This window comes from Schizosaccharomyces japonicus, assembly GCF_000149845.2.
Source record: "Schizosaccharomyces japonicus yFS275 unplaced genomic scaffold supercont5.1, whole genome shotgun sequence".
Lineage (NCBI taxonomy): Eukaryota > Fungi > Ascomycota > Schizosaccharomycetes > Schizosaccharomycetales > Schizosaccharomycetaceae > Schizosaccharomyces > Schizosaccharomyces japonicus.
The window spans coordinates 2,335,348-2,349,479 of NW_011627860.1; the positions used below are offsets into that span (position 1 = coordinate 2,335,348).

The 14,132-nt window shown below is 41.2% G+C and overlaps 6 protein-coding genes across 6 annotated transcripts; 4 read left to right on the forward strand and 2 right to left on the reverse strand.

Annotated features, from left to right (window-relative positions):
* Window positions 1-123: 123 nt before the first annotated feature.
* SJAG_00939 (telomerase regulator Est1) lies at window positions 124-1,488 on the forward strand (the record flags this gene model as incomplete). Its single annotated transcript, XM_002172171.2, has 1 exon — window positions 124-1,488. The coding sequence occupies one exon, from the start codon at window positions 124-126 to the stop codon at window positions 1,486-1,488; it is 1,365 nt and encodes a 454-aa protein (XP_002172207.2).
* Window positions 1,300-6,340, reverse strand: SJAG_00938 (myosin-51). The gene is made up of 2 exons (XM_002172170.2): window positions 6,220-6,340; window positions 1,300-6,166 (listed from the first exon to the last, which is right to left on the reverse strand). Exons 1-2 carry the CDS (start codon window positions 6,231-6,233, stop codon window positions 1,762-1,764), a joined length of 4,419 nt encoding a protein of 1,472 aa, XP_002172206.2. The 5' UTR covers window positions 6,234-6,340; the 3' UTR covers window positions 1,300-1,761.
* A 198-nt stretch (window positions 6,341-6,538) lies between these two features.
* On the forward strand, window positions 6,539-8,173 carry SJAG_00937 (glutamate decarboxylase; the record flags this gene model as incomplete). The annotated part of the gene is made up of 1 exon (XM_002172169.1): window positions 6,539-8,173. One exon carries the CDS (start codon window positions 6,539-6,541, stop codon window positions 8,171-8,173), a length of 1,635 nt encoding a protein of 544 aa, XP_002172205.1.
* Window positions 8,161-9,092, reverse strand: SJAG_00936 (peptidyl-tRNA hydrolase Pth1; the record flags this gene model as incomplete). The annotated part of the gene is made up of 4 exons (XM_002172168.2): window positions 8,915-9,092; window positions 8,548-8,855; window positions 8,453-8,498; window positions 8,161-8,403 (listed from the first exon to the last, which is right to left on the reverse strand). Exons 1-4 carry the CDS (start codon window positions 8,930-8,932, stop codon window positions 8,161-8,163), a joined length of 615 nt encoding a protein of 204 aa, XP_002172204.2. The 5' UTR covers window positions 8,933-9,092.
* Window positions 9,093-9,136: 44 nt separating this feature from the next.
* On the forward strand, window positions 9,137-9,558 carry SJAG_00935 (hypothetical protein; the record flags this gene model as incomplete). Its single annotated transcript, XM_002172167.1, has 3 exons — window positions 9,137-9,145; window positions 9,185-9,363; window positions 9,420-9,558. The coding sequence occupies 3 exons, from the start codon at window positions 9,137-9,139 to the stop codon at window positions 9,556-9,558; spliced, it is 327 nt and encodes a 108-aa protein (XP_002172203.1).
* A 332-nt stretch (window positions 9,559-9,890) lies between these two features.
* Window positions 9,891-13,844, forward strand: SJAG_00934 (cryptic loci regulator Clr1; the record flags this gene model as incomplete). Its single annotated transcript, XM_002172166.1, has 1 exon — window positions 9,891-13,844. One exon carries the CDS (start codon window positions 9,891-9,893, stop codon window positions 13,842-13,844), a length of 3,954 nt encoding a protein of 1,317 aa, XP_002172202.1.
* Window positions 13,845-14,132: the final 288 nt, after the last annotated feature.

A 14,132-nucleotide genomic window follows, 5' to 3' on the forward strand; every position in this document is an offset into this window, starting at 1 on the left:
GGAACGAGCTCTTCTTCCGCCGAATACTCACCACCATAACCGTTCTGCTAGCCAGCAGCCTCGATTCGTAGTAGTTGTAAATAATATGTTCTAGAACAACAACACTTCTTGTGTTATAGAGGAATGAATGAGTCCGACAAGGTTGATCATTACGTAAACCTTCTAAGACAACTTTTAAATGATACTCCGAATAGATCAAATGTTGCTGAAATTCTGGTCTTGCAGAATGCCATCCAAAAATTGGCACAGGAGCTACTGAACAATGATGTAAAGGAAGCTTTGAGCCGGGATTCATCTATATGGCTTTTGTGCCATTACTCAATTTTCCAGCACTACAAGTGCTTACTGCAAGGCTGCACGTCGTTTCCCGTGTTACGAAAAAATATCCGACGGAATTATGAGAAATGTTTAAAGTCGGCAACGAAGTTTTACCAGCTGTTCATCCAGACACTCATTAAGCAGTTCGACCTATTCATAGATGTTTCCTGGTTACATGAACGGTTTCTGAAACAGTTACGGTTACGTACAGATCCTGAAATTTACTCTTCTCTTTTTGAAGAGACTGATAAAGAACATGTCCTTAATTGTGTGTATCGCTGCCTTATATGTCTTGGTGACACGGCCCGTTACTTCGTAATGTGTAGTCACAAAGACAGCACATTCAGACAGGCACTTCGTTCCTATTTCATGGCACATCTCCTTTTCCCGGAGAACGGCTACCATAAAAACCAAATGGCCATTCTGTACACTTACCAAAACAATGACCTCGAGACACTATATTGGCTTGCTTGTTCCTCAAGCTCTTTTGTTCCTATGAGCGGTGCACAATCAAACCTTACTAAAAAGCTCTCTTCAATGCAGAAGAAATTAAAGCAGATGCAGAAAGTAAACTTTTCGCGCATAGTAGCATTACTCTTTTTATTGTGCAGAAGCAATTTTGCCGCCCTTCAGCAGAGCATTTACGAGAGTGCCGCATTTTGTCATATCAAACAAAACGAAAACTTCACATCTCGTGAACTGTTCATGTTCACTACTCTAGTCGTGTGTCTGCATCATTTAAAGTTCTTTCCCTGGGATGGGTTCATTACTCGATACCTCAAATGGCTTATCTCAGAGTCTATAAATGTTTTTGATATGGTCCTTAAAGAAGTGGCTCCTTTGAAATTTGTGAAAATCGTTGCGCCGGCTTTGTATGCCGCACTACGGTACGTCTCAAGTTTAGGTGTAATGGACACATTTTTAGACAAGTCTACTTTCCACTCGTTGTTTTCGCGAATATCAAAACTTGTAAAGCTATTTGATACCGGACTGGAGCTCATTTCATTGACGAGAGAGGATTCGAGACTGCGGGTTTGGTATTTTACAACGATAATTCCAAAATCGAACTGCCGTTTGCCCAACTCAAAACAAATACCTCTAACAGATTTTTCACATTTGAGGTACTATCGTCCATCCCTCACCCTTTTGTTGAAATACAACGAACATTAATGAAGCTCTATGCGATCTCGGGTTCTCAAGTCTTGAATCATTCTACTTTTGGTGAGACAAATGTAGACGACGAATGTATTATTGTCGACTCACAAAAAACACAGAGAAGGACAGTATGCTAGAAGTAATGAAGATAAACGATGCAAAATAATGAGTATGTATTCATTCATTAGCACATAACTAAAATACATGCTCTTCGTGCGAGGAATTATTCTGGTTCCTTTTGTTGATAATTATGCCAGTCTCCACGAAAACTTTGTAAGAATTCTAATGTCACTTTGAATTAAATAGTTGTGATAAACCAAGTGTGTCGTAAACTTCATTTGGTTGAAGTTCAATGAATGAGTTGCTTGTTGCGGGTAGTAACTCGAGCGTATTGTTGGGTGATCCAATTGTTTTTAAAGCGGCTGTCAATGCATCACCCTTATTATCAATCGAGATTAATTTTTCACGGGCCTGTATAAAATCTTGAGTGTACTCCGGTTCTGAATTGGATTTTGAGTAATTGCAGAGGAGTACATAAATCTGCTCTGATGTTAGATAACAACAGACACTCAAAATCATCTTCAAATCTGATTCGGTTCGCTTGCGGAGACTTAAAACGGATGTGGCTTGTAACAAAGGCATTAAATGGATACTAGCATCACCCATATTATGGTGATGACACCAGTCCTTCAACAAGGTAACATTAAATGCAATCTGAGCTCCTCGTTTCCATGTCAAACGACTAGCATTCATGAGCATACTACGGAATGCTGAAGTGCCAATGTCTTGGATGGTTGCGGAAAAGAGAAAATTGACAAATTCAGGAGTCAAAGAAGACGACTGTAGAGCTTTCTGTATTCCACTAAGTGTTTTAATGAATTCCTGGACACTGCGCCTATCGTGTTTATTGATGTTGGACGTATCGGATGAATCCTTAAACTCTTCTAGCATTTGTAATTGCAGCAACACCGCTGTTGCATTCTTTGTAGCTGAACGTATTCGTTGAAGCAAAATTTGGAGAGCTTCAACTTCCAGAAGCTCAAACTTTGTTTTGCAGAAACATATCTTTTTGTAGACTTCTTTTCCTTTAGAATCCGAGTAATACATCGACTTTTTTATAAGGTAGGATAAAAGTGAACGAATATTGAAGATGGTAGCAACCCAGTTAGCCAGACGACTAATTTGTTTCTTCTGATTCGTCTTTTCTTTTGTTTCAGAAGAATCACCAACTGAAACAAGAAGAGATCGAAATGCAGTGGAAAACTCAAAGAAAAAAGTATCAAGCTCTTCTGAGAGCGACAAACGAACCGCAGCGTAAATTAAGAAATTACAAGTGCCAGCAAAGAGTAGTGCCGTTTGGGAATCTTTGTCGGATTGCTTCGAAAACTTCGATATGAGAGTTGATATGGGATATTCGCAAAGCACTTGCTTAATTTGCTCCTTAAATGGTTCTTTCAATGAATGAGACTTGAGTACTGAGGTTAGAAAGTCACGAGTTTCAACAGGGTAGATTTTGGCATTAGGGTTGGAGTTTTGCTTCATTCGCTGAAAAACGGAATCTAATATGCGAGAGTATGTATAGTACGCTCGTCGGAGGAAAAAGTGCCTCCGACTTGGTAGATCTGTAGTCAAAGATGAGACGATCGGTTGCTTGCTAGCAGATTCAAGAAGTTTCGCATGTGTTTCTAAAGAATTTCTCACTTGAGATACTTCGCTATTTACATGTTCTGTTTGGTAACAAGCCACAGACAGTTGCTCTAACAGCTGTTTCATTTGGACTTCAGACTGCACTAAATCCGCCAAAGGACCACCTTCGTGTGCGCTGACGTGTTGACGGTATTCAGTGCTTGAAGGAATGTCTTGACCATTCGCGAAAGTAGTCCAGTGAGACAATGATTTAAGCATGCTTTTAACGTTCATCGTTGACTCCGAAAGGCTCTTCTCAATTAAACCAAGTTTTCTGAAAATAGTTGTAACTTCATCTGTAAGTTGTTGTTTTCGTTCCTTTAACAAGGCAGCTCTCTCTGCACTGTCACGTAGCCTAATAAGATATCTGCGTGTCAAACGAGATCTTATAATAGCCTGAAACGAAATGACTGATTTCTTAAAAGACTGATAAGATTCGTGGCAATGGTGCGCTCTCCATGCCTTGACGATGACTGAGACGGCTCTTTCGTGCAACTGTCGAATGTAATCTCTCATAGTCATAAAACGACGAATAGCAGATTGAGTTAAAACAATTGAGTCCTTAACCTGAAGGTACCATCTTCGTTGGATAAACATTCTCCATTTGCTCTGTAGCAACAAAGCAGCATTATCCCTCCTGATTTTCTCAACCTCCTGTCGTTTAAGGTAGCCACGTATTGCAGATTGAAGGGAAACGACAGCCGAACGGATTTCAAGGAAACGCTTCCGGAACACGCGAGTAAGAAGTTTAGACTGCAAGAGTACAGCAGCCTCGTTCAATCTTTTTTCACGCGCCTTCTCAAATTCTGCTATAACGCCGGCACGGAAAAACAGTTTTGTTCGCCCAATTTGAAAGGTATTGGAGTCACTATCGATGAGCTTATTAACAATCGCCGCACATATTTCTTTTTCATCTTGGGCTAATTGACTGCTGGGTAAGAGCATCTTATACTGCTTAACAAATTCAGAGAAGGTTCGTTTGGTTGGGAATCCAGCAGTAGATATTCGGATAGTTTCAAGAACACCGCATGCGCGAAGTTGTGAAAGAACCAACTTTTCGTCAAGTCCCCAGGCAGTTTTGGTCTCATTTGGCTTTATACACCGAATGTAATACACTTCAGTATCGTTAATGGTTTCCATAAGCTTCAGGAGGGATGTTTTGAAAGTATATCCAAGCGTGGGTTTTCTCGAAAGTGAAGTAGACTTTGTTGAATTCTTCGCAGTACTTGCTCCTTCAGCGACATCAACCATATGACGTACCATTGGACTGGTAGACTCGTACATCAATTCCAAAACTTGGTCGGGAATGCCGTCCATATTTTTGCTTAAGAATTCCGAGCTAGTGTATGTAACATCGACAGCATAATGCTTAATAGTAAAAGTAGAATCGTTGAATCGGGACTTTTTATAGTAAGTAGAATGTGGTTGCTTAGAGTAGGAATTGTTGAGTTTCTGTAACCAACTTGTATGCGTGCCAGACGGGAGACGGCATTCTTCATCCAACAGAGACAAAATACCGTAACGGCTTTCAATCAACGAAATACATGCCTGGTTATCTGGATACTCAATAAAGTTCCAGGTCAGGCCTTCGCTCATGTATTCTTCTTGTTCCAAACGGAACACATGCTTTGTGAATTCTTGTTGTAGTTTTTCGTTAGCATAATTAATGCAAAATTGCTCGAAGGAATTTTGGTCAAAAAACTCAAAGCCGTAAATATCCAATACACCAACATATTTTTTTGCTTCCCGCTGCGCTTTAGTATAGTCAAGCGATACGTTGATCATGTGGACTAACCAAGTAAATAAGGAAGAATAGAAAAACTTGGAAATTGAGTCACGGACAGTGATAGCTTGTTCAGGCGTAAGGTTCGTAGTAATAGACTCCGATCTGGTCCTAATCTGTCTCTTGGTGATCCATTTCGCCAACTGAGATGAATCTAATCCAAAGAGTTTTGAGGAAAGAGTCAAGGAGGCATCGTCTGCATCAACGCTGGCCTCAGACCGATTGCTTCTAATGTGGACGTTGCCAAGATGCAGGATAGCGACGAGCATCTGATAAACTTCTTCTTGTTGTTCAGGATCTATACCGATAGTTTGAAGTGCAGAACACGTAAGACGGAAGTTCTCCTTGTCGTCAACATTTTCAATACTAACACAGTTTCCTTGATTTAAGTAGTGAAAATCTTCGACGTTCCCCAGACACCAGGCTTCTTTTTGACTGTCAGAACAACCAGCAAGCAACTGATAAAAGATATGGTAGTTCCGCTCGTTAGACGGCTGTGTCACCAATCTTGAGCGTTCAAGGAGGTAAGTGCTTATTCTTGCACCAGAAATAGCATTTTTCTCGTTGAACATGATAGCAATGTATTTTCCGAAGCGAGAAGAGTTATCGTTACGGGTAGTCTTTGCGTTACCAAAAGCTTCCATGATAGGATTAGTCGCCAAAACTTGAGACTCCACAGAACGCTTAACAAGATTGGGAGCATGTTTATGCTTGGGTTGCATTGAAGTCATAAAACGCATGATATACTTGGCTGAAACAGTTTTACCAGCACCTGATTCGCCGGACACGATGATTGTCTGGTTCTTAGAAGTGTTTACTAGACTCCGGTAACACTTACTCGCAATGGAATAGAGATGCGGCTCGCTTTTAGACTTAGAATGCTTTAAATATTGTGAAATGACGGAATCGTCATAGAGTCCGGGAAGAGCTTGGTAAGGATTTAATGCAACGAGAACAATTCCAGAGTAAGTGTAGAATTTTTGCTTCTCATAACGTTTGCAAATAGACGACAATACAGAAGGCTCGTTGAGATGAGTAAGTGTCGTCAAATCGTCGGCGTCTTCAGTGTCTTTGGGATTACACGGAAACAAGGATGCTCTGTCAACAGTTATGGTAGCGCCATCTTTACCTTCTAACGCGACTTCCGCAGTGCCCTTTTCCACATTTTCGTTCACTATGTGGCAGTAATCCCAAGTTTCCTCTTTGTTCTGGACCCAGAATTTCCTAAATTCGGTTTTAGTTGACATTACAAGGGATACGCAATTCCAGCAACGTACTGCCTGTTTTCCATTTTCAATCCAGCACCGCTAGCATGAATGACAAAAGAGTGTAAATGGTAACCTTTTGTAAAGGTATTACGATCTAATGAGATTTGTTTTTGGTTAAGGTTTAGATGCACGACGAGCTGGTTGTACGAAGCATACTCCACTCACCTCGCTTAATCTTATGAGGGACGAAACTTTATTTTTCGCTTCGGATCTACTTTAAATGAACAAACGATGACATCACAAAGGGGTATGTATATAAAACAGCATTGCTCCTTCCTTTCTCTCCCGTAAACAAACATTAAATAGCTTTTATTATTCTTAAACTAGCATGTTATTTAAACAGGTCACAGAAGCCGACGTTCGTCAGGTTTTGAATGACAGAATCAGTAAGCTCAGAGAAACACAGCACCCGTCGGTTCCAAAAGCTTTGGCAATTCCGTATGAGAGTGCATACGACAGAGACTTTGAGATTCCAAAATTTCAGTTGCCAGACGAAGGAATTCAGGCAAGAGATGCATACCGTTTAATTCACGACGAATTGGATTTTGATGGTCAGCCAACTTTAAATCTGGCAACATTTGTACACACTTTCATGGAGGATGAGGTTACACAACTGATGATGGAAAATGTGAATAAAAATCTTGCTGACGCCGATGAGTATCCGGCCCTTGTAGACATTCATGCTCGCTGTGTTTCCATGATCGCAAATCTATGGAACGCACCACTAATTAATGGAAAGAGCACTGGCTTTGGAACATCTACTATTGGCAGCAGTGAAGCTGTCATATTGGGTGGTTTGGTTATGAAAAAACAATGGCAGTTAAAACGCAAAAGCAAAGGTCTCGATTTCTCCAAGCCTAACATCATTATGGGAGCCAATGCTCAAGTGGCATTGGAAAAGTTTGCCCGTTATTTTGACGTGGAAGCTCGCATGGTTCCCGTTAACGAAAAATCCCGACATTGCCTCGATATTACTCAGCTTGAAAGTCAGGTGGACGAAAACACGATTGGCGTGTTTGTGATTCTCGGCAGTACATACACAGGAAATTTCGAAAATGTAAAGGAAGTTTCGAAAAAACTTGATGAAATACAAGCAAAGACTGGCTTAGATGTCCCTATTCATGTAGACGCTGCTAGCGGAGGCATGATCGCACCTTTCGCCTTTCCTGATTTGGAATGGGATTTCCGTGTTCCAAGAGTGAAGTCTATCAATACGTCAGGACACAAGTATGGTATGGTGTATCCGGGTTTGGGTTTCATTATTTGGCGCTCTCGCGAATGGGTTCCTGATGACTTAATCTTCAAGCTTCATTACCTCGGCGGAACTGAACTTACATACACGCTGAACTTCTCACGGCCAGGATCGCAAGTCATTGCGCAGTACTATAACTTTATCCGTTACGGCTTCCAGGGTTACAAGCAGGTGGCAGAAACAGATCTGTTTCATGCTCGTCTTCTAAGCTTTTGTTTGGAGGCCAGCGGTTACTTCCGCTGTTTAAGCGACATTCACCGTCAGCGAGGCTCGTATGCCTTTGATCCCAGTAAAGCAGTATACTCGAAAGCAACCGAGTTTTATAATGCCGGATTACCTGTTGTCAGTTTTTGTTTAATTGACGATTATAAAAAGGAGCATCCCTATGTTCGACAAGACGATATTTCAAGATTACTGCGTATGAAAGGTTGGATTGTTCCAAACTATCCATTACCACCGAATGAAAACAAGACCGAGATCTTGCGTGTGGTGGTACGAAACACACTTTCTCGCAATCTTGTCGACAGACTCGTTCACGATATTCTTGATGCGGTTGAGTACCTTGAAAAGGAAGCCGATGAGAAGGCATTTATTCATCCTCAAATATCAGTCTCTGCTGAGAAACAGCATTCTTCCCTTGGAGCAATTGGCGGCAATAACGATCCAGAGCATCGCTCCGGTGCAAAGGGTGCATTTTCTTATACTTGTTGAGAACGGACTTTTTGTTTTCCTTTTGTTTTATTCACGGCTTTTAGTATGTCTGAAGGAGAATTAAAAGTTGTTTCTTTTAAACTTTGCAAACTGCTTGCAAATGCATCTAACCCCGTGGTTCGAAGAACCTCAAATTCCGCTTGATGAAAGTTCCCCAACACAAACTTGGAAACATCTTTTGATAGATGTGATTCACAACGTCCAATTCCAATTGATATCCGAAAAAAAGCCTACATGAGTTAGTTCTTAGTGTCGGTGCAGCTTGTTCCTTTAATATACCTCATTTCCGAGAAAAGCTTGACATGATTTAATTCCATTATGACCCCTAAAAATATTAGTAAATGCACTTCTTTTCTAAACAATAATGTGCTAACCGGTGAGAAGTGCCGTGTTTGAGTTTAACTTTTCCGAGCGGAGATTCCATATCGTCGTGAACGACTATACAGAGCAATTTCTCTTCATCGTTATGGCAGTATTTTCGAAGAATTTCTTGGCGAACACGTTGTACGAACTTCCCAGATTCGTTCATGTAAACGGTAGATGGCACTAAAACAAAACCGTCGTGTTCTGCCGGCCATTTTTGGCCAATTTCATTCTTTTCTGCGAATAGCGATAGCATTAACTTTCCTACGGAATGTCGACTTTTTGAAGCGACAGATCCAGGATTTCCAAGACCAATGAGCTAGACATTAGCACAAGCTGTTATAATTTAAATAAATAATCCAGTTGCTAAAGGCATACCAAAATTTTTCTTTCCATTTATTAGATAATAAGTAAACTCTATAAAAGAATTTAAAGAAAACAAAATAAAAAAGAAAATATAAACCAAGCGCGAATGAAACAATGACACAGCTGTGACCATAAACACGATCGCTTTATTAAGCGTAAGATGTGTAGTATAGGCGTAGACCAGTTTATATCAAATACTATTTGAATAGTAAACTCCACAAACCCTAACTCATAATGGAAGAGGTATATTACAAATTATAATTATAGACTAACGTAATTTAGGAAAGATTCAAAGCTGAGATTTTTCATGTCACACAGCAAGTATGCAACAATACTGCTGCAGAACTCAGCGAGTCGGAATCGAAACGTGTAGTCGTGGATGAACTGTTTTGCGTTGGCGTAACCGAAATGGTCTGGGAACAAATTAAAGTTTTGGCAAAAGATGTTGAGATGTTTGCAGAGTATGTTGTTAAAATTCTATTCTATGATCTATTGTTCTGTTATTCACATTATTAAGACACGCCGGTCGCAAAACCGTACAACCCCAAGATGTTGTTTTATGCTCGCGAAGAAATGAGGGTTTGCATGAGATTATGCAAAATCTTAGCAAGGAAGCCATAAAGAACAGGAAAAAAAGAAAAGAGAACGAGGCTTAAGACCTGCTGACGTTAAGTAACCACAGCTACTTTGCTTTTATTTCGCGTAGCATTTTTCATTTACCCACTCACAATTTCACCACCACCAAAACCGGAACAGACTAGGAATTTGGATGGATATTAGTGTTCCTATGTCCTGTCGAATTTAATTGCTTTATTAAAAATTCTGTCATGCTCTCTGGACCCGGGTTTCGATTTGACTCTGCTATTTCCCGCAATCTATTCCATTCGCTCGAATTACAACAGGCCGGTCCTGTAACTGAATTTTATTTTCATTGCTTACTGCCTAGTATATCAATTTTAGCGGTAGTACCGTGTAAAATAGCAAAACCATGAGTTTCAATACTCCTGATGCGTTTAAAGCTGCGGTTTTAAACCAGCGCCGCTTTCTTTACTTTATGATGAATTTCCATGTCCTTCCCGATAGAGTTAAAACGGTTTTTCGCGATATTGTTCCAAAACCGCACTATTCCTACATCGATTCGGTGAATACCGTTCTAAATTCATGGCTTACTAATCGGATTTCAGAATCGTCATCCTCAGATCTATCAATGATTATGAGGTTATATGAAGAAATTTTGAAATCAGGCTTCTTTGACACTCCCATTCCACTCAGTACGTATGAACAGCTGAACAAGTCAAGCGCTGCCTCTAACACAGACACGAAGAGCGGACCGCTTTCAATGGGCGAAGTGTCATTTTCGAGTGCCCAGACAATTGTAAAAGACTCCCTTTCGCAAAGCAGCTCCTCTCTTCCAAATGAAACCGCACGCCCCACAGTAGAACAAAATGAAGTCCGCGTTTCACCACCGACAAATAATATGACGGTCGACAGCCGGCCTATTACTGTTCAGAGTCAAAGCTCAAATGAATCCATGGACAATAATATCACGCTTCCTCCTTTGTCTTTACCTACTATTGGCACATTATCCGAAAATACGCTCCCTCCATTATCATCTTCACAACCGGTTTACACAACTTTCCAAAATAATGGCGGATTGAATGCTGCACCCGTTCTTGCTCCGATCTCTGCATCACAACCTGCCTTGCTTCCACAATCTTTGACGGATGTACAGCCCCAATTAAATACTGGCTATCCCCCTTCTAGTGTCGACACCAATGCACCTCCAGTTAACTCACAACCGAATAAGTCTGATTTACTGTACGAACGGCCAAAGCTCGTTCAGCCCTCATCCGCATTCTTTAACTTTAATCGCTTGGATAAAAGAGTTTCGCCCTACCTTACACCCGAAAACATTGCATCTGCTATCTTATACGCGACAAACAACCGTCAACGATACAGAGGAAAGAACCCACGGCTAAATCTTTCTTTAGAATTGCTTCTGAACCGGAAATCACTGAACATTGATTTTAATGATGCGTTTGATGAGGACCTACGGAACATGACGGATTGGAACCGCCTTTCCGAAGTGTGTGTGCGGTATCCCACGCTTCCAACTTCAAGTATTAAGCGCGATGGTTCCTTTTATAAGCATCTACTTTTTGAACAAGAAGAAGCTCAATATCAACAGGCTATTGAGAAAAGTCTTAATATACTTGATCTAAAATCTGATGATGACTGCGAGCAACCTGTTCTTGGTAAAGACGGCCTTGTCAGGCTAGAAAAATCGAAACAAAACAATGTCAATTCTCCTCCTGATCAAACACCATCTGTAACCGTTGCTGATTCTGTTGTCGCTAGTGTTACTGATATTGAAGGTCATCAGACCTCTCTGACCATGGGTGCAGCTGATGTTGATACTTTATTTTTTGGTCCTCCAGAGCCCGTGCATCGAACGGGCCCTCCATTACAGCAACCCGAAGTTAACGAAACGATTCCGGAGCCCCAAGAATTAACTAAACGGACGCTAGATGCGAGTGCACCTGCGACTGTCAAGGACAACACGACTGTCCCTCCCGAAATTAACACTGAGAAGGCTCCGGAAAGACAATCAATACAAATTTCTGACGACTTTTCTCAATTAGAATCGGAAGTGTTGTCGGCTTTGGCTGTAGAGGATGATGATATTCCTATCATTAGTTCACGGAATCAGCCATTTACTAAACCCGTGAATCCGACTGATGAATCACCAAAATCTATTGTTGAAGATAATAGTTCACCTAAAGTACCTGCTAACGCAGTACCAAGTGACCGTCAGGAAGTAACAACAGGGTCAGCAAGCTTGTCAGTATCTCCGACCCCTTCGACTGAGACAGTTCCACTTGCTGATGGTAATGCGAATTCTAGTGCGGACTCTAATGGTAGCATACTTGGAGCATTGCAAGAATCCTCAACCCAGTTTGCGACAAAACCAAAGTCTATTAATGAAACCACTGTTACTGAGGAAGCGGCACCTTCAGATGACAATCCTAAGCTTCCGAATAATGAAAGCGACCCCGATATTTTGGTACCTGAAACAAAAATAACAGCCGAAATGCCTACGGTTACTCCGTCAATTGACGAGACTGTCAATGATGAAATTTCAGAACAATATTCCTCTCTTACTAAGGATGCTGGGACAGCATCGGATGCATCAATCGATTCTGCACTGGGACCGCAGCTTTCCTTTGCACCTAAGCCATCAATTTTTGATGCCAAAGCTACTGCTTCATCCACTGAGCAAGATGTTGCTACTTCTTCAGTTTCAGAAGCCGATAAACGGAATCTGGTTGAGTCTGACACGACAATCCCCCTCCCCGTTTCAGACGCAACCAAAAGCGATGTTCCTGATACTTTCGATGACACCTCTGAAGATATTATTCTTACAAAAGAGGTATCTACTACACTAAGTGCAAACGATACGATCGAAGAAAGTGCCAATGAAACTGACACAGGACCACTCCCGGTTGTTGATTCAGTGTCCACTATTGCAGAAAAATCTAAAAGTTTCAATGAAATTGCAAACGATGTTCAGAAAGTTGTTGCATCCGATGAAACTAATGACCTAATTGTGTCAGAATTCTTACATCCACATGACTTTCAAGCAACTTCCACCCCTAATCCAGTGGCTCTAAAGAAGATTGAGCTCGGTTCAAATCTGCCTCTAAATGAGGATTTACACATTTCACCCTTACACTCAAAACAATCGAACCCTTTGGAGTCACTAACGGAGACTGAGCATAGGAAAAGAACGTTTACGGAACTCGCTGAAACTTCAGATGACCAGGACGAACTCAGTAGCATAGATGGAACTTCAAGAGCTTCATTGGTTTCTTTTAAACAGCTGAAGCTTGATAGCATTTTTGGAACGGAACGGGAGAGCAAGCCACTAACTTACCGACCAGTTCTTGAACGGAACGAACTTGTCAGCACCTCTATTGCGCAATCCCAAGACACAAAGTATACCAGTAACGAAAATGCCCGGTCGCAATCGCCTTCATTAGCTGACTCTACAGGTTCTAAAAAGTCCAGTTCTCCAACTGTTCAGTCCCAGCACCCAGGCTCTTTGGAGGAAAAATTGATGATGTCGTCTGAAGGACAGCCCAGCAAGAAATGCCAAAAATTAACTAACGTATCATTCGATGAGATTGAACGTTCTCGCCAGAAAGTGTTAGATACATTCTCACATGCAAAAACCGGGTTTCCTGAATATAAATGTGTGTGGGTTGGATGCGAAGCCGTTCTTCATTCATTTGAGAATCTGTATAACCATTGCATAACGGCACATTGCATTGAGAAGGAAGGCGCTTTCCCGTGTTTTTGGCAAGCATGTAAAGCTTCTCCCTCAAAAAGCAGGGAACAGTGGAAACTTCATGTTCACGTGCATCTTAATTCGCTGGTTTACAGTTGTCCGATGCGAGGTTGTAAGGAAACTTTCAACAATTACTCTGAATTAAGCTCTCATTTTGAAGCTCAGCATTCACATTCAGAATATGAGCCAAGTAATTTTATTACAATCAAACCCACGGAAGAACCGACCGGCCGTTCTCGTCTGTTTGATCACAGTATGGAGGGAGCTCGATTCTTTTTGGAAACAAATACTCCTATTGTCGAGGACGCCCCTCCTGAATGGCAGCCGGTGCCACCTCCTGGGTTTTCTGGTGCACCAGCTGGGTCCACGAGCCTGAAAAATAATCCTAGGGAACGTTTTTGGAACACCCTTCGAAAAAAAAATGTATATCGTGATTTTGCTGGTCTTCATCCTCCAAGGCAGGAATCGGATTCGGATTTTGCACGGCCTGGAAAAGCCAATGGAGTTCTGAGAAAGCATCCTCGCTCTACCAAAACACTCGCTTCTCTCGTCGAAGGATCTTACTATCAAAAAAAGAATTGGGAAATCTGTTAAGTCATACTGAACAGACTCTTTCTATGTGCATATTTCCTTTCAGGTGTATGATTTATGACTGTTGTAACTCTCGTAAGTACGACGTCTTTGTATTGTATATTCGTTTTCGTTTTGTTAATACTATTTGTCGTTGTTGTTTTCTTATTTATATTTATTCTTTAATTGAAAGAGACTGCAATTAATTTTAGTGAAGCTGCTAGTGAAGCTGCAAGTGTTTAGAAAGCAATTTTGGTGTGTGAATTAATGGGATAATGGTGATAAGCTGGAAGCTTGTGTTCCGATTATTTC